The sequence below is a fragment of the Colius striatus genome, chromosome 26, assembly GCF_028858725.1.
Source record: "Colius striatus isolate bColStr4 chromosome 26, bColStr4.1.hap1, whole genome shotgun sequence".
Lineage (NCBI taxonomy): Eukaryota > Metazoa > Chordata > Aves > Coliiformes > Coliidae > Colius > Colius striatus.
Window position 1 is genome coordinate 1,408,636 of NC_084784.1, and position 24,595 is coordinate 1,433,230.

Sequence of the window (24,595 nt, forward strand, 5' to 3'; positions counted from 1 at the left end):
GAGGGGTGGAGGGGACAGAAGAGACATAACACTCAAGCCCTGCTTTGCTTTCTGGGTCACAAAGGCCTAACAGCATATATACAAGCTGCATAAGGAACCCAGGGGCTTTGCTCAGCTGGTTGAATGGAGCCTGCAATGGGCAGGAAGGGTGGCTTTGCTTTTGCTTTGGGGTGGGGTTTTTTAACCCTCTTTCCCTCTTCTTTGAGTATTATTTCTTAAACACTTGCATCTTGGCAGCAAAGAGAAGACACTGCCTTGCTGCACTCACTCCTGGCTGGAGCCAAAGAACTGCAGGAAGAAAGAGAAGATGTAGATGATGTCCAGATAGATATTGAGGGCTCCAAAGATGTATTCCTCCGGGCTCAGCGAGTAGCGACGGTTCCCCATCAGCATCTGGGTATCAAGTGCCAGGAACTGTGAAGAAAGAGGAGGAAACCCAATGCCAGTCACCTGGAGATTTGGCACAGGGGAGCAAGAAGTGCTGGGGTGACAAGAGTTCTCCCAATTGCAAAGGTGCAGCCACTTCTTATGGGCTGTAACTGAACAACCCCCTGAACAAGCTGCAGCTTCCCTCCTTCCACTCAAACCCTGAGCCTAACCATTACCTGAGGCCTGCTTCCTCCAAGCTTGTTCCCAACGTTCTCTTTTGCCTCATCCATCCCATGTGTGTCCCAGGATCAGCTCTAGAGCAGTTCTCTCTGTTCCTTCTCCTCTCTAGGACTTGTTTTCTTTGCCTGGACTTCCCCCAGTTCAGAAACATCTGCCCTGGACCCACCATGCCATTGCAGCAGCAACACCAGAGCAATAAAGGGCAAGAAACCCCAGATGCTGGGCAGCACCAAGGTCTGCAGAGCTGCCAGCAGCAGTAGCCAGGCCCAGAGGGCAGCCAACACCTTTCTGAGGCACAGGGTGAGGTTTCTGAGGCACAAACATGATGGAGTGCAGGGCAGATTTTCCCAGTGAAGCCATCACTGAGGGAATCCACTGCCCAGCTTGCCTGGAGAGATGCAGCACTCAGGGGAACAAACATGGGCTATAAAGGCAGGCTGGGGGTCCAGCTGCAAGGAAACCTGTGCCTCATTGCATGACTTTGTGCCCAATATCTTCTCCTGTCTCACCTTCCCTCCCTCTGTCAACCCATCCCACGACAGACCCCGGCACGGAGCTCTTCGGGGCTGGCAGAGCATCTTTGCCATGGCCTGGGGTCAACTGGCACCTCTGCCCTCCCCAGTCATAAATAACTGATCTCCTCAGACACTGTCAGGCTGAGCTGAGGCTCTGACTGAAGTTTATGGGGTAATTATAAGATGTTTAGCCTACTTGTATTTTAGGGAGCAGTCTTTGAGCATGAATCACACGAAGAAATACCTGAGCTCACTTGAAATAACTTTCATAGCTAATAAATGAAATTGCTCAACTATTCTTATTCACAACATGCCCAATGGGCACCGCCTCGAAGCCCAGGGCAGCCCTCCTCCTGACCCCCACCTCGAGGCAACACCAAGCACCTTCCCAGACAACTCCCACACCTGAGCGTGGCACCGCTGGGACTTGCTCTGGGAGCAACCCTGGGGAACAGTCCAAGGAACAAATCCAGCCCTTCCAACTTTTCTTGGAGGACCTGGCCAGCTTCAGGGGTTTCCCTGCCTGCAGTGAACCTTCTTAATGCCCCTTAATCCCAAACCATGGCCTCTCTTTCTGCACCACTGTTTCTGTTGCTCAAACTCACCCAAGCCCTTGGCTCGCTCCCACTCAACCGGCCCCAACTTGACTTTGCTCACTTCTGCAGCCTCATTTCATCCCCAGGCTCCCTTTGAGCCCTGCACTCCAGCTCCCACTGACACGCTGAAGCTTAGGCTCTGCTTTCCCCACTCCACAGATGCCTTTTTGCCCCATCCCTACAAGGCTTTCTGCTGCTCACACCTAGTGTTGCGCATGCAGCGGGGGTTTGCCAATCGCGCCACGCTCTGCACGAGCACTGTCACGTACACCAACACCTTCCTGGGAGCTGAGGTCACAAACCATTGCTATTCATGAGCCATCTGAGGATGTGGAGCCCTCTGCAGTCCTGCAGCTCTTCTCCCTTCCCCAAGCACCCTTCAAGGATAGAGGTGTTTGCCCCTTGGTTGGGTGGCAGCGTGTTCCCAGAGCCCATAACCAGCACCCACTTACCATAGTGAAGATAATGGCACCAAGCAGAGCGTAGATCCCGTGGAGCCAGGGGACCTAAAGGGGACAAATCCATCCATCAGTGCCTGGGGAGAACTGGTGAAGTAGGGCTTGACACAGAAGAAAGCTTCAGTCTCATTTGAAGGATACAAGTCAGGGGAAGTGCTGGAATAGTCCAGGATGCACTTGCACCACTTCCAGCTCCACTTTTCCTGGTGTGGACCTTTTAATGGCAGAGAACAAGTCACTGTGCCACAGTTTCCTCATCTCATTGTGGCCTTTGTTTGGCTCATAAGCTTCCAGAACAGCTCACTTCACCACAGCTGCTTTCTCTGTGGAGATGTCTCTGTGCTACCCTGATGGAAACACATTTTGCCCTGGAAGGTGTTTGTTTACCCACACAAGGCTGCTCCCACTGGAAGGAACACCAAGAGCCAGACCCAGCTTGAATTAACAAGCATAAATTCAGTGTGTTCATCTGCTGGAAATTCACTGGAATTAAGGCCCAACCTCAGCCTCTGCTTGCTGGGACACAGTAGCACACAGGAGTTGCCTCTATGCCAGGAGAAGGTGCCCACAAGGATGGCTGATTCAACCCAGGGATCACAGCCTGCCTCCCCATATAGACAAGCTCATTACAAGGCTGCCTCAAGCTATGCTTATCTTGACAAGCTGCAAGATAAAGAGTAGTTGTCTCAACACTTTAATAGCTGTGGCTTGGCACTGCAGGCTGGTTTACCCTCACGTTTGCACACAGGGAGAGGTGGATCTCAAGCCAGGACAACCAAAATCCAGGCTCCTGGTTTTGGAAACACCAGCCTGTGTATTTGACCATCATCAGATCTACTCCAGGGCCAGGACCAGGGGAGATTTCTCCTGCAGGTCTGGCCCTTGAAGGTTCCCAGAGAAGCCAGGTGAAGGGTTTGGAGGTCACCTGAAGGCTGCTGTGATCAAAGCTGGGTGAGCATTCAGGTGATAGCCCCACACACCTTCCCTCTTTCATCAGCACCTTCCAGGGTCTGTCAGGCTCTCACCTGAATGACAGCTCACCTAAGGAGTCTTGGATGGAGGCCAGACACACAGTACTGCCACACCAAACCCTCTGCCAGGTGTGGTCACAAGCTGCTCCGAGGTTTCAGCTGGGCACAGCCAGCTCCAACAGTGACCAAGAAAGCCAAAGGAAGGGGCTGGACCCGTGCAAGAGGGGCTGGCAGCAGTTGGATGGGAGATAAGGTGGTCACTCATCGTCAGGACTTGGCCCTGGGGTCTGACTCCTCCTCCAGAGATGTCAGAGAAGTTGGGTCTTCAGGATTTGAACACTGCCTGGTGTTGGTGTGGAGACAACCAGGTCTGGCCAAACAGACACCTCTCTGCACTTGTCCAAAGTCCAGGTCCTGCTCTGAATTTGGGGCCAGAGCCCTGTATGAGACAGGCCAGTGCTTTCATGTGCTCACTACCCTGCTTTTACTGGAGGGGAAACTGAGGCACGGGCATGACACAGCCTGCATGGGGTCACTACAGCTGCAGGAACAGAAGCAAAACTTCCTCCAGCCTCAGGCCAGTGCTCTCCTACAACCTGCTATCTGATTGTACAACCACCAAGCAACAGCCACCTGGTCTTGCTCTTCCCTTTCCCTTCTGTTCAGCACATCAGCTGCAAACACCCCTTTCAAGCCAAGCCCTGGAGCCTGCCCTGCTTACAGCTGAGCAGCTCCCTGCCTTGCACCAGGACTGGTGGCACTGGGTGAGGAAGGAGGGGCACAGGCCATTACTCACATATTGGTAGGGCAGTACCACAGCCAGGATGATGCCACCAAAGAAGAGCACCATGAGCATCACGAAGAGAACGCCCTGGCAGGAGGTGAAGTCAAACTGCAGAGGTAAAGAACAAGTTACAAGTGCAGCGGGAGCAGCCAGACCAGTGTGTCCTCAGGGAGGGACTCCCCAGCAGCACACCCATCCTTGCTGTCACATCTGCTTGTCACACCAAGTTTCCAGCAGCTTGGTCTAGAAGCACAAGATACTGACAGACAAGACACACCAAGGCTGTGATCCCCAAACACAGGACCAGGCTGGTATCGTGGTAAGTGCCAAGCAACGCCCTGCTGCAGGGCACAGAGCCACACAGCACGTCCCCTGCAGTGCCATGGGCAAGAACTCAGTACCCACCACATACCTGAGAGCCAAAAGCCCAGCATACACACCAGTGTCCCTGAGGCCAGTGCCCCTCTGTACCCCACAGCCTCATCCTCAGAAAAACACCATTTGCACTCCCTCTGCACATCACCAGAGATCACAGAGTGGTGAGGGCTGGGAGGGACCTTTAGAGCTCATCCAGTCCAACCCCCCCTGCAGAAGCAGGGTCACCTAGATCAGGTCACACAAGAACGTGTCCTGGGGGGTCTTGAAGCCCTCCAAGGAAGGAGCCTCCACACCCTCCCTGGGCAGCCTGGGCCAGGGCTCCCTCACTCAAACAGGGAAAGAGTTTCTCCTTATGTTTAAGTGCAACTGGTTGTGTTCCAGCTTCATCCCATCAGCCCTTGTCCTGTACAACAGAAAAAAAAGTGCTGCCCCAGCCTCCTGACACCCACCATTTAGATACTTGTCAATATTAAGATCCCCCTGAGCTCAGGCTCCTCTTCCCCAGGCTGAACAGCCCCAGGGCTGCAGCCTTTCCTCTTCACACACATGTTCCATCCCTCAGCATCTTGCTGGCCCTGCCCTGGCCTCTCTGCAGCACTTCCCTGTCTCTCTGCAGCTGGGGAGCCCAGCACTGGCCCCAGGACTCCAGCTGAGGCCTCCCCAGCTCTGGCAGAGCAGAGGGGCAGCACAACCTCCCTGGCCCTGCTGCCCACACTCTGCTTGATGCATCCCAGGCTGCCATTGGCCTTCTTGGCCATCTTCCAGTCCCATCTGTACCAGACACATCCCTCACCTCAGCATCTGCCCTAATCTTCCTGTAACCTTCACTTGACATCCCAGCATCCCTCAGGTTGCTCCTGCATCCAGAACCCCTTCTCACATCTCCCCCAGCACTGCCTGACCCTGTGTCCTGCCCCTCTGCTTCTCCCAGAGAGACTGTCAGCACCAACTCACCTTGGTCTGGAAGCTGAAGATCATGACAGAGAAACACACCAAGGCTGTGATCCCCAGACACAGGAGGACTGACTTGGTGTTGTAGTAGCTGCAAAGTTAACAGCAAAACTACTTTCAGTGTTTCCCCACAGGGGAAGGCAGAAGGAGGGGGTTAGACAGGCAGGAGCTTAGCAGAAGGGTACAAGGAGAGCATGAGTCCTAGGGGCACAAGCAGCACTAAAATTCAACCTCAGTGTAAAAGGGAAGGGTAGGAAACACTGAAAAATAAAGACTAGGTGGGTTTTCCTCCTGCTTTAAACAGAAGAGGGTAGGCAGGAGGACGTGTCTATGCCTCCTGGGAACTCAGGAGCAGCTGCCATGGGGACTTACCTAAAAAAAACCCCTCTGGAGAGATGGAGGAGAGGGAAGATTCAACCTGGGAGCTTATAAATACCAAATGTCATCACAGCACAATGAGAAATCCAAAGGCTGCTGATGTGTGTGTAACAGGGGCTTGGAAAGCTGCAGGCAAGGAGGGGCTTTGTATGTGTGTATGTCTGGCTACTGATTGTGGTTACAGCACCAGGCTCAACCCTAAGAAAAGCCAGTCCCCACTCTCCCCTTCAGTTTGATGGGAGACTGGTGTCACTGGTGTGATCTCTGAGTTGCTGAAGCTGCTTCTTCCTTTGTCCCCAGCACACGTCCATCAACACCCACCAGCTCATCTGGCTCATCAGCAGGGCCCCACGTGAAGCAGGGCTGATCCTGTGACCAGACTGTAATGGTACAGAACACAAGCAAAGGGGAGCAAGCTGGAGGCTACAAAAAGAAACCCAAAAAACCCCAAACCACCACACAAACCCCCAACCTGAAACTGCTGGGAAAGATTCCTCATCTCCCTCCAGCCCCATCTGCTCCAGTGCTGCTGAGGGGAAAAGGTGAGATCGGTGTGGGGTTGTTCCCTATGGCCCATCCATGCAGGCAGTGCCTTGTCCCTGGCTCTCTAATGCTCTCCTGGAGGATTTGGCATAGCCAGGAGCTGCTCTGAGCTGCTGAGCTGTGCCAGAGAAGAGGTTCCCATCACAGGTCTTGGGGAGCTGCTTTAAAAAGTCTTTTCAGAAGGGAAGGTCAGGCTTTGTGTGGCTCCTGGAACAGCTCCAGAGAGATCAGGTGGCCTGTACAGCTCACAGGTAGGGAAGGTTTCTTGCAGGAAGAGACAGGACATAGAAGACATCCAGAGGCTGCATGCTCAACCTACCTGGAGAGCATACCAGTGAGATAAGCCATGGAGAGTGTCTGGGAGGGAGAAAGAACCACATTACTTCTGCATTCATGTCCAGGGAGAGACAGGCAACAGATGAAACATTTCACAGTGATAAGGGCAGTGAAGCCTTTTAATAGATGCTCAAGAGAAACAATTTTTGCATAGTTTCTAATCCTCCAGTGATTAATATCCACAGGGCAGGTTAAAATGAGGGCAGGCCACCACCCTGAGAGTAGTCCCACCTTCTCCTTCCCTCTACCTGCCTTGCACAGGTCTCCAGCACCCTGACCCAGCTCCCATCACCAACCAGACTCTGCAGGCTTAGGGGTTTTTTAAACAGAGGCTCCCTTCTTCCCTGCTTATCATATTCTAGTCCAATTGCAGCTCCTCAGCCCAGGTGCAGGGCAATTAGAGGATGACATTCCTCCTTCCTGCAGCAATCCAGACCAGACATCTCTCCTGCTTGGAGCCATTACAAAACCCTGGCTGGCTGCAGGGGCAGGACAGACACTGTCCAGATGTGCTACTTACAAAGATGCTCAGCAGGATCAGATTCCATGGGAAATACCTCCTGCAAGGGAAGAAACAGGGGCTGGTCAGCCCTGCAATGAGGAGGGCAGAGGTAGTTCACAGGGCTGCACAACAGGTTGCCTAAGACATGCCATGTAATTAATGGCCTGTGCAGCAAATTGACAGGGGTGGTGCAAGGGGACAGTCACCCTGTTGGGAATGAGGGTGCTTTTGGGGTGCTGCTGGACCAAGAGGGCAGATATCCCCAGGATATTCCAGTGGAGCAGCCACCAGTGCCTTGTTCCACTTCAGAGCACAGACAACCATCCTCTGAGGTATTCAGTAGAATTTGGAGCTATTACAGCTACACAGTGATGCACTTTTTTTGCTGCAACATCCCTTTAGAGCTGCAATTTGGCTTCAGCTTTGAATGCTGTGTTGCAGCACCCCACAACTGCAGCAGGCCTGGAAATACTGCTGTCACCTCAGTCCCTACATCGTGGCATCAGCCTAACCCCATCCAACCATGTTTGAAGCAAGAGGCAAATGCCCATCTGCATTTCTCAGGCTTGTCCCAGATCCAAAAAGCAAATATTTTACCTGGGTCCAGAGCAGCAAGCAAGAATCAAGTAGGTCACAAAGAAAACAGCACTGCAAAAGAAGGGAAGAAGAACTGTCTAAGGAGGAAAAGCCAAGCAAGATGTGTTGATGCAGGACAGAAGTCTCCAGCTGACAGGTTTCAGTGCTCTGCTGCACTGTTTGAAATGCAAGCACCATGCCAGAGTTGAGGCTGGGTTGGAAGCAAGGCAGTTACCAGCTCTCACTGAAGCTGTTCCCTGCCCTAGCTGCCCACTTCTCAAGGTGGGACAGCACAAACATCCCTGAAAAATCCCTGGAGGATGGTTTTAGAGCAGAGCAAGCAAAGGTGTGAAGGTCCAGGAGGAGCCCTCAGAGGGGTTTGTTGCTGACGTGTGGGTCACTCATGGAGGTGGGCAGACTTTGCCCCTCACCTCAGGCACTTCCAGGCTTGGTGGGATCAAGGCTGGGATTTTAGCAGCACTTACACCAGAATCCACAGGGTTGGTGCAGGTGACTCTGCTAAGGCCAGATCTGTGCCAGAGAAGGGAACTGGTCCCATGTCACTGCACCAGCACTTGAGGAAGAGTTCAACAGCAGGATCCTCTAAGGGAACTGGTCCCATGTCACTGCACCAGCACTTGAGGAAGAGTTCAACAGCAGAGGGATCCTCTAAGGCCAGTGAAGCAGCCCTGAGCCCACCAGGGTGTTGCACAAGCCATCCCCAGCTCCCACAGGAGTTACTGATCTGACAGGACTTGACCCTTCTGCAGAGCAAAACGAAACCCAACAGCGGAGGGATGGTTCTCCCTCTGCTCAGCCCATCACCCAGCCTGGGTGTTTTTCCACAGTGCTGATGGGTTCTGGCACAGTGGGAACCTGCTTTCACCCTGGGGCTGGAGCAGCTTGCAAGCATGCTGATGGCTGCACGATAGCCACTCACCTTAGGTCTAATGACGGCAAAACCCACGGGCCATGAGAAATGCCCCAGAGATAAACCTGAGCCTTGCTCTCCCAGGGGGCAACCAGGAAAGATGGAGTGGACACGGCTGAATAGATGGAAGCAAGTGTGTGGGGAGCCAAGAGAGCCATTGCAGTGGTTTGTCTCCTTTGCATAGCATCATAGGGGTTGGGAGGGACCTTTAGGGATCATCCAGTGCAACCCCCTGCAGAAGCAGCTCCCACCTAGGTCAGGTCACACAGGAACGTGTCCAGGGGGGTCTTGAAGAGCTCCAAGGAAGGAGCCTCCACACCCTCCCTGGGCAGCCTGGGCCAGGGCTCCCTCACCCCCACACCAAAGCAGTTTTACCCTTAAGTTTCAATGGAACTTCTTGTGTTGCAGCTTCATCCCATCACCCCTTGTGCTGTTGCTAGGTACAAGAGAAAAAAGTGCTGCCCCAGCCTCCTGACACCCACCATCCCCATTTATACACATGTTTGCTTTGGCCCTGCTTGGCAGAGCCCTCTTTTTGGGAGTATTTCAAGGTATGACCTACTTTAGATGTTCCTGCTCTGGGGTTGCACTGGATGATCTTTCCAGGTCCCTTCCAACCCTCAAGATTCTGAGATTCTGCATCCACCATTTCTATACTTGTAACTATTCATGAGCTGCCCCCTCAGTCTCCTCCAGACTAAACAGCCCCAGTTCCTGCAGCCTTTCCCTTGTTGCACTTCTTCTCCTGTGTTATTCCCTACTTCTGAGGTGATGGCTCATGCCCAAGGGCACCCAGTTTTATTTTACAGGGATGTATATAGAGTTGGGGTCTCTGTGTACTAAGGAGATCCAGATCAGGGCCAGCAGAGACCCTGGGATGGAGGGAAAGAATCACTCACTGGGAGGTGAGGGGACAGCCAAAATTGAAGTCCCTCAAGCACCCCAAACTGGTCCAAGATGTGTTTGCTCCTGCTGAAAGCCAGGAAGAAACGAACTGGTCAGTGATGATGCTAACTGGTCAGTAATCTGCAAGAGATGAGCCCAAAGGTCAAAGCATAGACCTGAGCAGAGCTGTTGCTTCTCCAATCTACCAGCTGGCCAAGGAGAAGCACTTTATTTCCCCTCAGGGACAGAGACATGCTGGTGCCAGTGTCCTTCTACTGCTGCTATTTTGGGTCTTTTTTTCCCCCCTAAGTTACATAAGCTGGTGTCTCATCTCCAGGCCTGGACACATTTCATGATTTGGGTGTGAACTAATTAAAGCCAAGTTGCCAGAGCCTGGTTCACTGACATTTACCTGGCACACTCTGCCTGCTCCATCAGCAGCAGGAACACGAGCAGCATCCAGGAAACCACCACGACAGTGAGGGCTCAGGAGCACAGCCCTGCTGCCTCCCAGCTTGGCATCCCACGCTGTGGGCACTGAGAGCTGCTCCATGATGAAGACTCAAGCATGACAGCCCCCCTCAGCCACAGCCAGGGACATCCTAATGCCCTCACATGCACCCACCATCCCCCTGCCCTTCACTTCTTGCACCCTTTGCATGTGCTGCATGTCAAGGCTTGTGATGTAAACCCAGGGAACCTCCTTGCTTTCAAAGGGATGATCCCAAAATTAAGCCTCCAAGATGCCCTGGGCACCTTGTCAGTCTCACAGCTGTGTCTCTGTACTGTTTTCCTGGATGCTTCCCATATTTCCATGTGTTTACTTTGGCCCTGCTTTGCAGAGTCCTCTTTTTGGAAGCATTTGGAGGTGTGACCTGCTCTAGGTGCTGCTGCTCTGGCAGGGGAGTTGCACTGGATGAGCTTCCCAGGTCCCTTCCAGCCCTTGGGACTCTGAGATTCTGTATCCAGCATCTCTCATGTCTCATACTCATTTAGGGGAGGGTTCTTTATCTTCTCCTCTCAGAGTTATCCTCGATTTTCCACAGCTCCACCTCTGAGCACACACTGGAGCAATTCTTCCCATGCAAGATGCAAAAGTGTTTTGGGAAGCGTCTCCACACCACCACAGCCACATTCAGAACTGCTTGGGGCAAATACAAACAAAGGAGAAGACAGAAATACTCACTAGGAAGCCCAGTACCAGGCAGAGTGTGTCTGAATGTATCCCTTGACCGGCTCACTGGAAGACAAGAGAGAAGGAATGTCGAGCAGAGAGCATAAAGCAGCCAATCCCTTCACAGGCTGCTGCTAAATTAAACCTGGGAACACACACACAGGCTGCTGCAGCACAGGGTATGTGGAAAAAACAACAGCCAGCAAAAAGCAAAACACAACACACTGAATGTAGCCAGCAGACTGCCCAGCTGGAAAGAAATTCAACCTGTCAAGTGGCAAAGGCAGCCGGCGCTGCTCTCGTTACACAGCCAGGGCACGGCCACTGCTGGGCTCTGAGCTGATTAAGGAGCTGTAATCCTCAGGCTGACAGTGATTCATTATTTATTCTGGAGGCAACATGAGCCACACATGCCCAAAATGCTCAGTCATCTGAGCTGGAGGGATAGCTGCATACTGGAGCGTGGGGTATCTGCTTCTGCAAGGAGAGCTAACCCAGCCCCTGGAGCTGGGGCAGGCTGAGGTCTGATGGCCTCAATAGCTCCCAAAGGAAAAAATGCAGCAGTTCATACTCAAGGGCAAGTAGCCCAGGCTACCTGGCAGCCAGAATGGACCATCCAGAGTGGGAAAGGCAGCACAGGTACTGAAGGATGTCTCAGGGTTCCTTCAGTGTTGTTTTTCAACTGGAGCATATGAGGGGAAAAACAATACCAGGTACCTACATGACAGGCAACACCCCTAAGTAACAGGTAATGCAAGATCAGGTCATACACAGGACAAAGCAAGTGTTACCTCTACAGAAGAGACCTACCAGAAGGTGAAGAAAGCCACAATAACAACAGTAACCAAGAGCTGGACCAGCAGGATGGAATAGACCTGCAACGAGAGGCAGCCCATGGGTGACCCACAGCCTCTGCTTCCCACCCAGCCTGGGGAAGCCAGCAAAGTCATTGCAGCCAGGTTCCTCCAAGGGCTCAGAGCTGATCTCCTGCCTCCACAAGGGAAGGCTGAGCCTGGAGGGACTTGCCCCTTACCTTCCTGATGAACACTCTGCGCACGTTCCTGTCGTCCCAGCTGAGGGCCGTGAGCATCTCCGTGTCCCCTGGGTACCCACCACTGCCATAGCTCGGGCTCGTGCCTGAAGCAGAAGCCAGACAGATCAGCTCTTGGCACCCAGTTTCACTCCCCAGTTGCAATAACCTGACCCCAGGGATTGCCAGCAGCTCAGGAAGCCCACAATTCAAGGTTTTCTTGCTGGGATGCACTCTGTTCCCTTCCCAGTCCTGCATCTTATTGGGATCATCTCTGAGAACACAGCAGGGAAACCACCTCTGCAGGCTTCAGCACAAGGACACCAGGGTTAATTCCTGTCTCTGGTAACACCATTTCTTTAATGGCAATTAGAAGGCTCATATCATATCCTTGCTCACCTTTCACTGAATGTTAAAGCATCCCCCAGGAGAGCTGTGACTCAGCACCTCAGTCATTCCCATCAGGAGCTCAGCTGCAGGATTCCCTCACAGCTCTGTAATTGCCTGAGCTCAGACTATGTCTGCATCATAGAATCACAGCATGGTGGGGCTTGGAGGGACCTTTAGAGCTCATCCAGTGCAACCCCCTGCAGAAGCAGCTCCCACCTAGATCAGGGGGCACAGGAACGTGTCCAGGGGGGTCTTGAAGAGCTCCAAGGAAGGAGCCTCCACACCCTCCCTGGGCAGCCTGGGCCAGGGCTCCCTCAGCTCAGCAGTAAAACAGCTTTTTCCTTATGTTTAAAGGACCATTTTGTGTTCCAGCTTCATCCCATGACCCCTTACTCATGTCCCACTGTTGTGGGTTTAGGTCTGTCCAGGCACAAGGCCAACACAGCCACTGGCTCACCCTTCCCCTGCACCCTCCATAGTGGGATGGGGAAGAGAAAAGGTCCTGAAGGCTTCATGGACATCCCTAAGGACAGGAGGGGCTCAGTCACCACTTTTAGTCCCAGACAAAACAAGTAGGATCACTCCACTTGGGGAAGAAAACACAAACCAATGTAATCCACCAGCAACCAAAAGCATCATAAAAGGAAATAACAGAGTGGGATGATGATGAAGAGTGTGACCAGCCCTGAGGCCACCTTCCCCCACCCCTCCCCTCTCCCCAGGCTCAGACACCCCATCCTGGTAGCCCCACCTCCCCCTCAGCAGCTCAGGGGACAGGGAATGAGGGTTGCAGTCAGTCCTTTTCCAATGGTTCCTCCTCAGAGGATGAAGAGCCTTTGCCCTTCCCCTGCTGCAGCACAGGTCCCTCACACCTCAGAAACCCCCTCATGGACCTCTCTGACCACCTCTTGTGTGGGTCTCCCCATGCCCAGCCCTCAGCCCAGCCTGGCCTGCTCCATGGCCACCTCCCCACACAGCCCCAGCCCCTCTGGGCACGGTCACCCCTGTGCTCTGGGGTCCTCTGGAGCTGCTGCTGACTCCCAGTCCTACCATTGCCCTCCACGGGCTGCAGGGGCACAGCCACCTTCTCTCCATGGGCTGCAGGGGGATGTCTGCTCCAGCACTTCTCCTCCCCTCCTCCCTTACTGACTATGGGGTCTGAATGGCCATCTCCATCTATTCCCACTCCTTCCACCACCCAGAGCAGGTTTCTCTCCTTTGACAGTGATGGCAGAGCATCAGGCTGGCCCAGCCTGGGCCAGAGGTGGGTCCAACCAAGAGCCAGAGGGAAGTGTCCAGAATATTCTGCAGAGGCAGCACTGCAGCCCCCTCCTCCATCACCAAGAAATAAACCAGCCCCACACAAGCACATTTATGTCCAGTTGTGGCCTCTGCAGTTCAACAGTGACAGAAAACTTCTGGAGAGAGTCCAGCAGAGGGTTGGCAAGATGCTGAGGGGACTGGGAGTCAGAAGAGTTCAGCAGCAAGCCAAAACAAAAGGGAAACTACACCAGTGCTGGAGCCATTGCACCACACAGTACAGCTCTGCTTTACTCACAGCACAGCTCTGCTTTACTCACACCACAGCTCTGCCTTACTCACACCACAGCTCTGCCTTACTCACAGCACAGCTCTGCTTTACTCACACCACAGCTCTGCTTTACTCAAGGCTCTATATATAATTCAAGCTCTTGGTGGTGGTTTCCCTGCAGATGTGCAAGGAGGAAGGCTGGACCCTAAAGCATCATTTTGCTCTATAGCTTGAGGGGAGGATGGAGGGAAGCACCAAATAAGCTCTGTCTGCTGGGAAGGTGCCCACAGCCAGGGATGATGGCAGCAGTGAGGGTATTGCTGGGCAAGGGGCTGCAAGGAGAAACCCAAAGCAGCAGCTTCTCCCTGCTAAGGTGAGCTGCACAGATGAGATATCAGCAATCAGTCTTCTCCACCTCCTGAATCTCATGCTTAAGAAAAGAGCAGAACTGAAGCCTCAGCTGTCTTCAGTGCATCATTCCCCTGTGCCATTGGCTTCTCTTCCAACAGCTCCTTCTGTGTTGCTGTCAGGCTCTCCCCAGGGTTTCCTATAGAATGAAGGCTTATGGGGTCATACAAGCCACACATTCATGTCCCTGCCTGTTGGAGGGATGCCTGCCCTCCTTCTCAAAGCTTTTTAGCCCAGTGATACTCAGTCCCTTCAGGAAAGACCCTCTCCAACCCAGAGAATGGGCTACAGACAGCAGGACAGCCACACTCAAGGCTCTTCTGTTTTACTGGCCAAAGGTTGGTTGTTGTTATTGCAGAAGCTTCAAGCTCTGCCCAGGGCAGGAAATCAACCCTGTGTGTTCTGCTGGTGTCTAATAAACCTCTTGTGGCTTTTTTCTATGCCCCAGTGGAGATGAAACTCCTGCAGTGCATCCTCCCCTCATTTCTGGGAGATCTGTCATCACCCTCAGAGGGCCAAGAGCACTCGAGGCCCCACGTCACAGGGACACTTCAATGCCTCCTGTGTCAAAGCAATCAAGGTATCCAAACAGCAAATTAGGCACCCAAATGCCTCAGAGGAATGGAGGGGATTTCCTCCTCCCTGGCCAGTGTCCCCATCACCCTTCACTCATGGCCCCATCTGAGGCAGCAAGAGTGTCCCAAGCTCTTTATTAAAGAAAGCAACTCAAAACACACATCACTTCCCTGCAGCTGCTTCCAGCCTCATATAAGCTGTCAGACACAAGCCCATGGTACATGTGCCTGAGACACTGGTACCAGTCACAGCTTGCAGCGTGGCTGAGGGCAGGGAAAGGGGAGAGGAGGTGAAATGAGAGGGAAACACCAGCAGGGACCAGGGCACAGGACACAGGGCACAGGACACAGGACAGCTGCAGAGAGCAGATCCCACCAGGCTTGTCAGGGAGGGGACAAGAGGTTGCAGAGCACCTAAACAAGTCCTTTGGGAGACCCAAAACATCAGCATCTTAACCCATCTGGGCTTCACCCATCCTAATTCAACATGACAGCAGAAAGACCCAGATGGTTGTTACAGCAGGCTGGGAGGTGATTTATCCCCTCTCCTTCTGACCCCTGAGGCAAACAGCCCTGAGAAGCCATCAGTGTGCAAGCACACACGTCTCAGGGGGGTTTGGGTTGTGCTCTCTCCCCTTCCACGTCTCCATCCCTGGACCAGGCAGAGCACAGCAGAGGACTGAGCACAGAGAAAAGACTCAGGAGTCACTAAATCCAGTCCCTCCAGCTCAAGCTGTGCTGACCAAGCAGTTGGCCACCCCCAGTTGTCCACCCCAGCAGACTCACTTGCCAACTGCATCCAGCCCCAGATGGATTCCTCTGCACTGGGCACAGTTGAGCCTCTGTCTGCTGTTGCAGCCAAGCAGAAGCTGCAGCCAGCACCAAGGGAAGAAAAGCTGTTTGTTTGCTGAGGAATCAGCCACACAGACCAGTGGTGCAACAGTTCCAGTCCAGCTGTGTTTCAGCCTCTGCTGGCTCAGAGCACCAGCTCACAGGAGCCAGACATCTCTGATGCCTTGACACTGATCTTGCCAGTTCAGCAGCTTCACTGGATGCTGGGGCTGAGCAGGAGCTGGATGGGAGCTGCTGCCTGCAGAGCCTGGAGCATTGCACCAGGGCCCTCCTCAGCCCTAGGAGCTGCTGTTGCCCAGTGCAGCAAGTGGGAGAGGGGATTTCTCCCATCCTGGCCCTGGGAAGGAGAGCAAGGACAAAGCACTGGAGTTTAATCCTACCCCTGGAAGTCAGCACAGATGAGGGGTTGGGGCAAATGGTTTTTGGAGCTGCAGCTCTGGGGTGAGCTCTAACCATGAACTGGGCACCAGATCCCTGGTTCCTCTTCTCTACAAGCCTGTCAGGGGAAACCTCTGCACCTCCCTCCCCCCTCTGCAAGGGGCTCAGCCATAGAAAGACTTACTGGGGTCGACGTAGGCCCAGCTGGGATGGAGTGGGACCGATGGAGGGGGAGGGTAAGCACCAGGCTTCAACCCTTCTCCTGCTGTGGCCTCCTCATAGGTGGGAGGAGCTGGTGGAGCTGTGGCATTGTCCTTCTTCTCCCCTTGCCCCTCGGAGTTGGGGGGTTTGTTGTTCACAGAGAGCTGCACAGGAGGGGCAAGGGATGGAGAGAGAGATTAGACTGTGAAAACAGCACAGAAACTGCCCTGCAATGGGAACCTGCCAAGGGAGCCCTTGTGCTGCAGGAGCTGGAAGGACACTCAGCAGCTCCTGTGAGCTGGCAACAGGCCCATCCCCGTCCCCCCAGGAAGGAGCATCCTCTGATGTGATGGGAAAACACCTGACAAGTTAAAGGGGAAGAAAATGTACAGGCAATGAGGTCTGACCCAGCCTTGCAGGGGTCCTGCCTGGCACCTCAGGCTCACAAGTAACCCTGGGAAGCATCCAGAGAATTCTCTGCCTTCCAGCCTACTTGTTCTTCCCCCTAAATTTCCCTTTAAAAAAGGACTTTTAGTTCCTGGGCAGAAGTTCCTGAACTCCTCCATTTCCACTTGCCTCCACGTTTTGGGGAGTTCCTCCTAGCCCCAGGCATTGCTCTGCTTTGGCTCTCTAACCTTTCCTTCTAGCTCAGTCCTCTCTGCCCCTCTAGAGGCTCAGCATTCCTGCTTTCCATAACTTGGAGATGCAGCTGAGGCACTTGGGATCCTATGACCTGAGAGGATGAGATCCCAGCAAAGAGGCAGCCTCAGGCCACCTGAGAACTCGTTTCTCCTTGGGAACATGATACATTTCACTTTCTAGATCCTTGTCATCGTGGGGTAAGTGAGAAGCCTGGTATCCTGCCCTTGCTGCCCAGGGGGCTGCCAGCTCAGCATCAGGGATGGCATCCCCATGGATCACAGGGATGCAGGGCTGGAACCACAGACATCCCAAAAGGAAGCAGACATTAAGTAGCACTGCAATAGACAGCAGAGCCCCTGCCAGAAGGTCTTAAAACAAAGGGTAACAGGCCCTTGGAAATCAAGTCAGGGTACCAGGCTGGGATGTGCACAAGCAGCTGCATCAGAGTAACTGTGCCACCTTCTCTGCCAGCTCCTGGGGACTGTCCTCACCTTGGCCTTCATCACCTACCCTTGGCCAGCATCATGCAAACCCAAGGAGATGCCAGAGGGACAGCGTTGCCTGCATCCAGGCAGCCTCCAGCATTGTTGTCATGGCAATGGTGCACTGTGCTGGCAGAGGATGCACAAAACCCTCCTCTCCCTAAGTCTCAGAGCATTGGAGAACCCCAAAAGTCCAGAGCTGCCTGGGCAGGAAGGAAATGCTCAGGGCAGGGGCCGGGTGCTGACTGCTGTGGGCACGGATGGGAACACGAGCAGCTGGGCTGGGTGGGGGAAACAGCCCCTGGTCCAATAGCAGCTGCACATCCAGCTGCAGGAAAAACAGCCCTCCACCCCTAAAAACAGCCTCACCCCCAGGGCCAAGGCACAGGTACCCAGCAGCCCTCCTCAGCAGCTGCTTCATCCCTTAAATTCCCTCCCTCCAACCCCCTCCCCCCTTCCAACGCCGCAGTTATGCAAAGCGGGACCCGAGTGGCCCCGGCCCCGGCCCCACACCAACCTTCCCCTGGGTCATGGCCCCTCGCTGCCGGACCCTAAGAGAGCTGCAGGAGCGAGAGGAGCCGCGGCCGAGCAGCAGCCGCCCCGCCGGGGCCCTCCCGTCCCTTGTCCCGGGCTGTCTCGGGGCCGGGGGCAGCTGCTGCTGATGATGTCGCTGATGCTGATGCCGCTGCCGCTGCTGATGCTGATGCTGATGATGTCGCTGATGCCGCTGCTGCTGCTGATGCCGCCGCTGATGCTGCTGCTGCCTCTGATGCTGCTGATGCTGCTGCCGCTGCTGCCTCTGATGCTGCTGCTGCTGCTGCTGCTGCTGCTGCCTCTGATGCTGCTGCCGCTGCCTCTGATGCTGCTGCCGCTGCTGCTGCTGCCTCTGATGCTACTGATGCTGCTGCTGCTGATGCCTCTGATGCTGCTGCCTCTGATGCCGCTGCTGCTGCTGCTGCCTCTGATGCTTCTGCTGATGCCGCCGATGCTGCTGCTGATGCTGCTGTCTCTGATGCTGCTGATGCTGCTGCTGCTGCTGCTGCCGCTGATGCTGCTGCTGCTGATGCCGCTGATGCTGCTGCTGCTGCTGCCTCTGATGCTTCTGCTGATGCCGCCGATGCTGCTGCTGATGCTGCTGCCGCTGATGCTGCCTCTGATGCTGCCTCTGATGCTGCCGCCGCTGATGCTGCCTCTGATGCTGCTGATGCTGCTGCTGCTGCCTCTGATGCTGCTGCCGCTGCTGCTGCTGCCTCTGATGCTTCTGCTGATGCCGCCGATGCCGCCGATGCTGATGCCGCAGCAGCCGCTGATGCTTTCACCTTCCAGCAACATCCACAGAGCTGGGGGGGAGGGATGTACCATTCCCGGGCTGCAGCGCGGGGGGAAAGCGCGAAAGAAACAAGGCAAAAGCAAAGGAAAGCGGCCAAAACGTCAGCCCCTGGACACGGGGCAGGGCTCGGGGCCAGCGCGGGGGAAGCAGCCCCCGCAGAGATGCTGGCCGGGTCAGGGATGGGATGGGAGAGGAGAGGGAGGGGCGAAGGGTGCTTTGTTGCAGCATCTCGCTGTTGCTGGGCATCAAAGCTGACGGGGGGCTGCAGAGCAGCAGCTTCCACCCGGCTGCAGAAAGGATGGGGAGGGGTGTGGGGGGCTGGAGGCTCGGATGGGGCTGGGGTATGGCCTGAGCCAAGCTCTGTAATGTGAGAGCAGGAGGGAGGAATCCCACATGGCCCTGGCTCCCTTCCTGACCCTTTCCAGGCTTTGGAGGGAGAGAGATAGGCTGAGGCTCGTTTGCCCCACGTGCCTTGTCGTCCTGGGAGCAGGTCAGCCCCACAGGAGGTGGCTGGAGGTGTCCCAGCAGACACGCTCCAGCCATCACCAAATTAATGGTATGGATTCAAGCCCATGAAGGAAAGGGCTAAATGGTGAGAGCAGCTCCCAGCCCAGGCCATGCCCAAGGGAAGGGGCACAAAGAGAATGAGGTTTTGCTCCCCTCTCCATGCAGGGCCTGGGGCAGGGATCACAGTGTTGAGGGCACAGGAAGATGGGAATATCTCCTCTTAACCCCACAAGCAGCAGGAGAGGAGAAAAAGTGTCCCTTTACATAGTGACATAATGAACTACTTCAAAAGGGCAGCAAATTTGTCCAAGAGTGACAGTAAAACACATCACACCCTTTACCTAAACACACAGAGAGATGGGCTGTGATGAATGACAGGTATCAGCTGAGCACTGTCTTCCCACAACATGAAACCACAATGCTGGGCAGTTCTGAGGCTGCACCCAGGTCAGGAACTGTGTTCTCCACAGCCTCTCTGCAGTCCTTCCCCAGCCCCTTCAAGTCATTTATTGCTTCCTATGCCATCCCTCAAATGACTTGGCCAAGTCTATAATACAGGTACCAAAACATTAACTGGCTTAGCTTTTTATTCTGCTATAAAGAGAATAAAAACCAGAGAGCCTGACACATCTTAAACCAGAGAGCCTGACTTATCTTAAACCAGAGAGCCTGACACACTTCAAGCTTCCTAAACACAGCCCTAGAGAAGGTGAAGACAGGGCTGTCTGCAAGGAAAAGAGGTTGAAAAGGTCCATCCCCACTTGCAGCTGCTGCCAAGAAGCAGGCAATGGAAGGGTTAAAGAGAAAGCATGAGCTGGAAGTGAAAGAATGCAGCCCAGCAGTGTACAGCTGGCATCCACACAGCCCTAGCCTGAGCTATTCAATTGGAAAGAGAGGCAATTACCACAAGGGCTGCAAAAACTTGTCAGGATTATTCAGAATCAATTAAGTGCCAGTTAACCACAAGCTCCTCAAGGGCTTTCATTCTCCTCCAGGCTGAGCAGAGGCTTAAAACTAGGCAGGTCCCAAGAGAAGGAGAGAAACTCAGCCCAGAGGTGGGGTTCTCACTGCTGCTGAGCACAAGGAAATCACCCGTGGCTTGTTGACCCCCTCTGAGCAAGCCAAGGGGCCAAGGGCTTGGGAGCAGAAACTGCAGGTGATGCATGGCATTGTGGCAAGAAAGAAAACACCCATTCTCTTCATGAACCCCAGAGGGGCTCAGCTGCAGTTCCTGGCCAAGCCAGATTCCTTGGTGGCACAAATGCAGGACCCCACATGCTCCAATCCCAGGATGAAGATGCTTCAAAGAGCTAAAATACTGGGTCTGGAAGAGGGAAACCCCTCAGCAAGGAAAAGCAGATGGCTTTGCCTGCCACAACAGCTTCTCTCTAAATAAAAAGCAACAGGGAAGAGAAACCAAAGCCCAGCACCATGCTGTTGTCTAGAAGACCTATTCCCACCCCCTGAGCTCCCAGAGGGCTCCTCAGTCTTCCCTCACTGCCCAGACACAAAGCAAATAGCAACAGAGAACGTTTTCAGGTGGCTCTGAGGAACCATGGTGTCTTCTCCCAGCCAGGAAAATTATCTGGGAGAGAGCCCATGGGCTGCAAGGCTTGAAATGAGTCTCATGTCTGCTATGGAGAAGACTAGAGCTCTGGCCAGCTGGCAGCAAGGATGAGCAGAGCCCTTCAGCCTGTGCAGGGACCATCTGTCTCCAGCAAAATAGCTACTCCATGCCCAGTTCCTTGCTTTCCTGATTGAGCTGGGAGCTCTTGCATATGCTGGAGTCCTACCAAGAAGGTAATTTTCAGTAGGCTTTCTCTTTTCCCAGCCTCACAGATGGGTTAGGAGGGATAAGCACCCACACAAGGTGCCACATTGTGATGCTCACACCAGGCATCACAGCAGCAGTTCAAGATTCCACCTCCCAGCTCCTTGACCCCTGCTGCTGTGGCTCAGCACCAGCCCACGTGAAGCAGCCCTTCAGCTGCACACACAGACCTGTAATGTCAGAAGAAAGGAAGGGGAGGGGAAAAAGGAGAATGAAAACAATTATCTCCCTGAGGGCCACACCCTGCCAAATCCACAGGGATTTCACAGGGATTAAAGCAACTTTGCTTAACACTCAATCACATCAAAAACAAGGGAAAGAAAACCTGATGAGATAATTAAGGGATCTGTTGCATCAACATACAGGATAGCACACCCAGGAGCCCTCTGTAAATATGCCTAAATATGCTCATCCCCAAGAGGGAAAAGCCCCCAGTGGCAGTGAATGCTCTGTCATGGACCTCAAAGAAACCCACAAACCCCAAAAGCACCACAAACCCCACAGTTAAAACCCCAGGAGTTCTCCCTGGCCTTTCAGCATCAATTATCCACAGATTGCTGATGCTCAATCCTGCTACTGGCCTTCAGCCCCACTGGGAAACCAATATGCAAGCTGTGAACATCAGAGCATGCACAAAGAGGTGTGGAAGGAGAAAAGAATAGATGCCTTTATTCTTGAGGGGCAAGGCCCTACTCTGATCTTCCATCCTCCCAGCATCCCAGGCACAGGGGAGGCAAAGAGCTCCCCAGAGCCTCATCTCCATAAGTGCAAACCTGCTCCCAAGCACCAGCCTTTCCCTTCCTGGAGAGTTAATACCTGCTCCTGAGCAGAGTCCTTCAGCTGAAACAACCCTCCTTCCTTCTCAAGCTGCTCTTGAAGAGCAGGTGTAACAACCCCTTAACTTGCAAGACACGGAGCTGCACAAGCCAGAACTATTTGAGGTGGGATGTTCTCCTCACCAGCTCCTGCAGTACCAGTCTCTAGCTCAGGCTTTAAAAGGCCAACACTAGTACCTGAGCTAAAATAAGAAACCCAACCCTCTGTCATCCCCCCTTATACAGCAGCTTCCCATGGCCTGGAAGAAAACCCTGCAAAGCAAAGCAAACCCTGCAAAGCAAAGCAAACCCTGCAAAGCAAAGAAAATCCTGCAAAGCAAAGAAAACCCTGCAAAGCAAAGAAAATCCTGCCTAACTGAGCTGCCCCACTGACCACAGGCACCTCAACTGCTGGGTAAAACTCACTGAAGGCCTCAGAAAGGCATTTGAATGGGAGAGGGTTCAAACAGCAGCTGCAAGTCAGCTGGGGACCACGACCCCAGTGAGGCTCTTGGTTGCTTGCTTGGTTGTCAGTGTGGTGGGGACAAGGCAGGATTTGGGTGCTTTGAGACACTTTGCCTCTCTTTTCCCTTTCTTGAAGCACCTCTAGAGCTGTGGGCTGTGGTTTTGGGGGACTCACAGGGAACAAATCCCAGCAGTGAGGAAGCAAAAGTCCGTAATGCCCTCAAACCACGTCAGAGAGTGACAACGGCTGCAGCAGCCAAACAAAGAGACAAACACAAAGGTGAGGCACTCCCCAGCATTAAATTGTTCAGCTGCTCAGGACTGCCTTTCACTCATCACTGCCAGAAGAACATGTTCTTGCCACCATCGTGTGCATTTGATGCTGTTAAACGAAAGGAATTGCACAAGTATGCAAACTTGCCTCACGGGGAGTGGGGGAACAGAACAGGTTTGGGTGACACTTGGAGTGACACCTTCATGCCACTGTGCAGTTTCTTCTTTAGGCTATTATGAAGGGACTTTATATAATACAAGCCAGGGATGTGCCACGGGGATGTTTTGCATTCCTATGAGCCCGAGTGACCCGTGGCCTCGCCGTGACACAGCGCTGGAGGCACAGCACACAGGCCCTCAGCAGGGGCAAGAGATGCTTTGCTGCACTTCAGAGCCCAAATGTCCAGCTCTGAACTTGGCCCAAAATCCCAGTTTGTTGGTGCTAATCTGGAAGGAACATCTGTCTTTGCATTGGAAGTGGTTTCCCACCTGGTTAATGATGTCCCAGGAATAGCTTGGAATGTGTCTCCTGTCCTCTGGGCTCACATCTGCCTTCCTTGCCTACATCCCTCAGGGAGCAAACACCTTTGCATTTCCTCCTTTGCAGATTTCCCAGCAAGCCATTTCATAGAATCATAGAATCACAGCACAGTGGGCATTGGAAGGGAGCTTTAGAGCTCATCCAGCCCAAGTCCCTGCAGAAGCAGCTCCCACCTAGGTCAGGTCACACAGGAACGTGTCCAGGTGGGTTTGGAAACCTCCTGAGAAGGAGCCTCCACAGCCTCCCTGGGCAGCCTGGGCCAGGGCTCCCTCACCTCACACTGAAAGAGTCTTTTCCTATGTTTAAGTGCAACTGTTTGTGTTCCAGCTTCATCCCATCACCCCTTGTCCTGTTGCAAGATACCATAGAAAGAAGGGATGTCCCAACCTCCTGACACCCACCAGTGAGATACTTGTAAATATTAATGAGCCTCAGTCTCCTCTGCTCCAGACTCAACAGCCCCAGGTCCTGCAGCCTTTCCTCATAAGGAAGATGCTCCAGTGCCCTGATCATCTTGGTGTCCCTGCACTGGCCTCTGCAGCAGTTCCCTGTCCCTCTGGAGCTGGGGAGCCCAGGACTGGCCCCAGGACTCCAGATGAGACCTCAGCAGGGCAGAGCAGAGGGGGAGCAGAACCTCTTCCCTCCTTAAAACACATCTTTCCCATAACAGCCCCGTTAGATTGGCAGAGTGATGCTGAAAGTGATTTCATTTCTTACCCATTTGTCTGCAGATTTCTGTTAGAGGTGTCTGCAGTGGTTTGGGTGGGTCAGATTTGGGTGGCTGGGGGGGCTAAAGGGGGCTTCTTTAGACAAAGAGCTGCCAGAAGCTTCCCCTGGAGCTGCCAGGGCCAGGGCCAGTCAGTTCTAAGCTGGTCCCACAGCTGAGCCAGGCCTGGCCAATGAGTGACTGGGGTAACAACTCTGGGATGAATGTGTTGGAGAAGGGGAAGAAGCTGCTGGGCAGTTGCTGAACTGCAGCAGCAACAGGGAGTGAGGGGGTGAGAACATCTACCCAGACACCAAGGGCAGTGGAGAAGGAGGGGAGGAGGGTGCTCAGGCCCTGCAAGAAAGATCCCCCTGTGAGTTGTGGTGAATAACAGAGTCTCAAGGGCTGGAAGGGAGCTGGGAAGCTCATCCAGTGCAGCCCCCTGCCAGAGCAGCAGCACCCAGAGCAGGGCACACAGGGACTCATCCAGCTGGGGTTGGGATGTCTCCAGAGCAGGAGCCTCCACAGCCCATCTGGGCAGCCCCTGCCAGTGCTCCCTCACCTCAGCAGGGAACAAATTCTGTCTTGTGTGTCTCTGGAACCTCTGATGTTGCAGCTTGTGCCCGTTGCCCCTTGTCCCGTCATTGGCCATCCCTGAGCACAGCCTGGCTCCAGCCTCCTGACACTTGTGAACATGACTGAGCTCAGCCCTCAGGCTCCTCTTCTCCAGGCCACAGAGCCCATGGTGGAGCAGGTTGTCCCCCTGCAGCCCAGGGAGGCCCCAGGGAGCAGAGACCCACCCACAGCCCGTGGAGGAGCCCACCCCAGAGCGGGTGGATGCCTGAAGGAGGCTGGGACTCTGTGGGGAACCCACCCTGGGGCAAGCTCCTGGCAGGGCCTGGCAGTCTGTGGGGAGAGAGGAGCCCAGGCCACAGCAGGTTTGCTCCCAGGGGATCCTGTGAGGGACTCAGGCTGCAGCAGCCTGCTCCTGCTCCCCCCATGGATGTCCCACGCTGGGGCAGGCTGTGAGGAGCTGCCCCTGGGACAGGCC

The 24,595-nt window shown here is 54.0% G+C and overlaps 1 protein-coding gene across 1 annotated transcript; it reads right to left on the reverse strand.

Annotated features, from left to right (window-relative positions):
• Positions 1–264: 264 nt before the first annotated feature.
• FAIM2 (Fas apoptotic inhibitory molecule 2) lies at positions 265–17,608 on the reverse strand. Its single transcript, XM_062015656.1, has 12 exons — positions 17,594–17,608; positions 15,936–16,116; positions 11,621–11,724; positions 11,398–11,462; positions 10,600–10,653; positions 7,619–7,669; positions 7,040–7,079; positions 6,503–6,540; positions 5,266–5,353; positions 3,946–4,041; positions 2,173–2,226; positions 265–414 (listed from the first exon to the last, which is right to left on the reverse strand). Exons 1-12 carry the CDS (start codon positions 17,606–17,608, stop codon positions 265–267), a joined length of 936 nt encoding a protein of 311 aa, XP_061871640.1.
• Between the last annotated feature and the right edge of the window lie 6,987 nt (positions 17,609–24,595).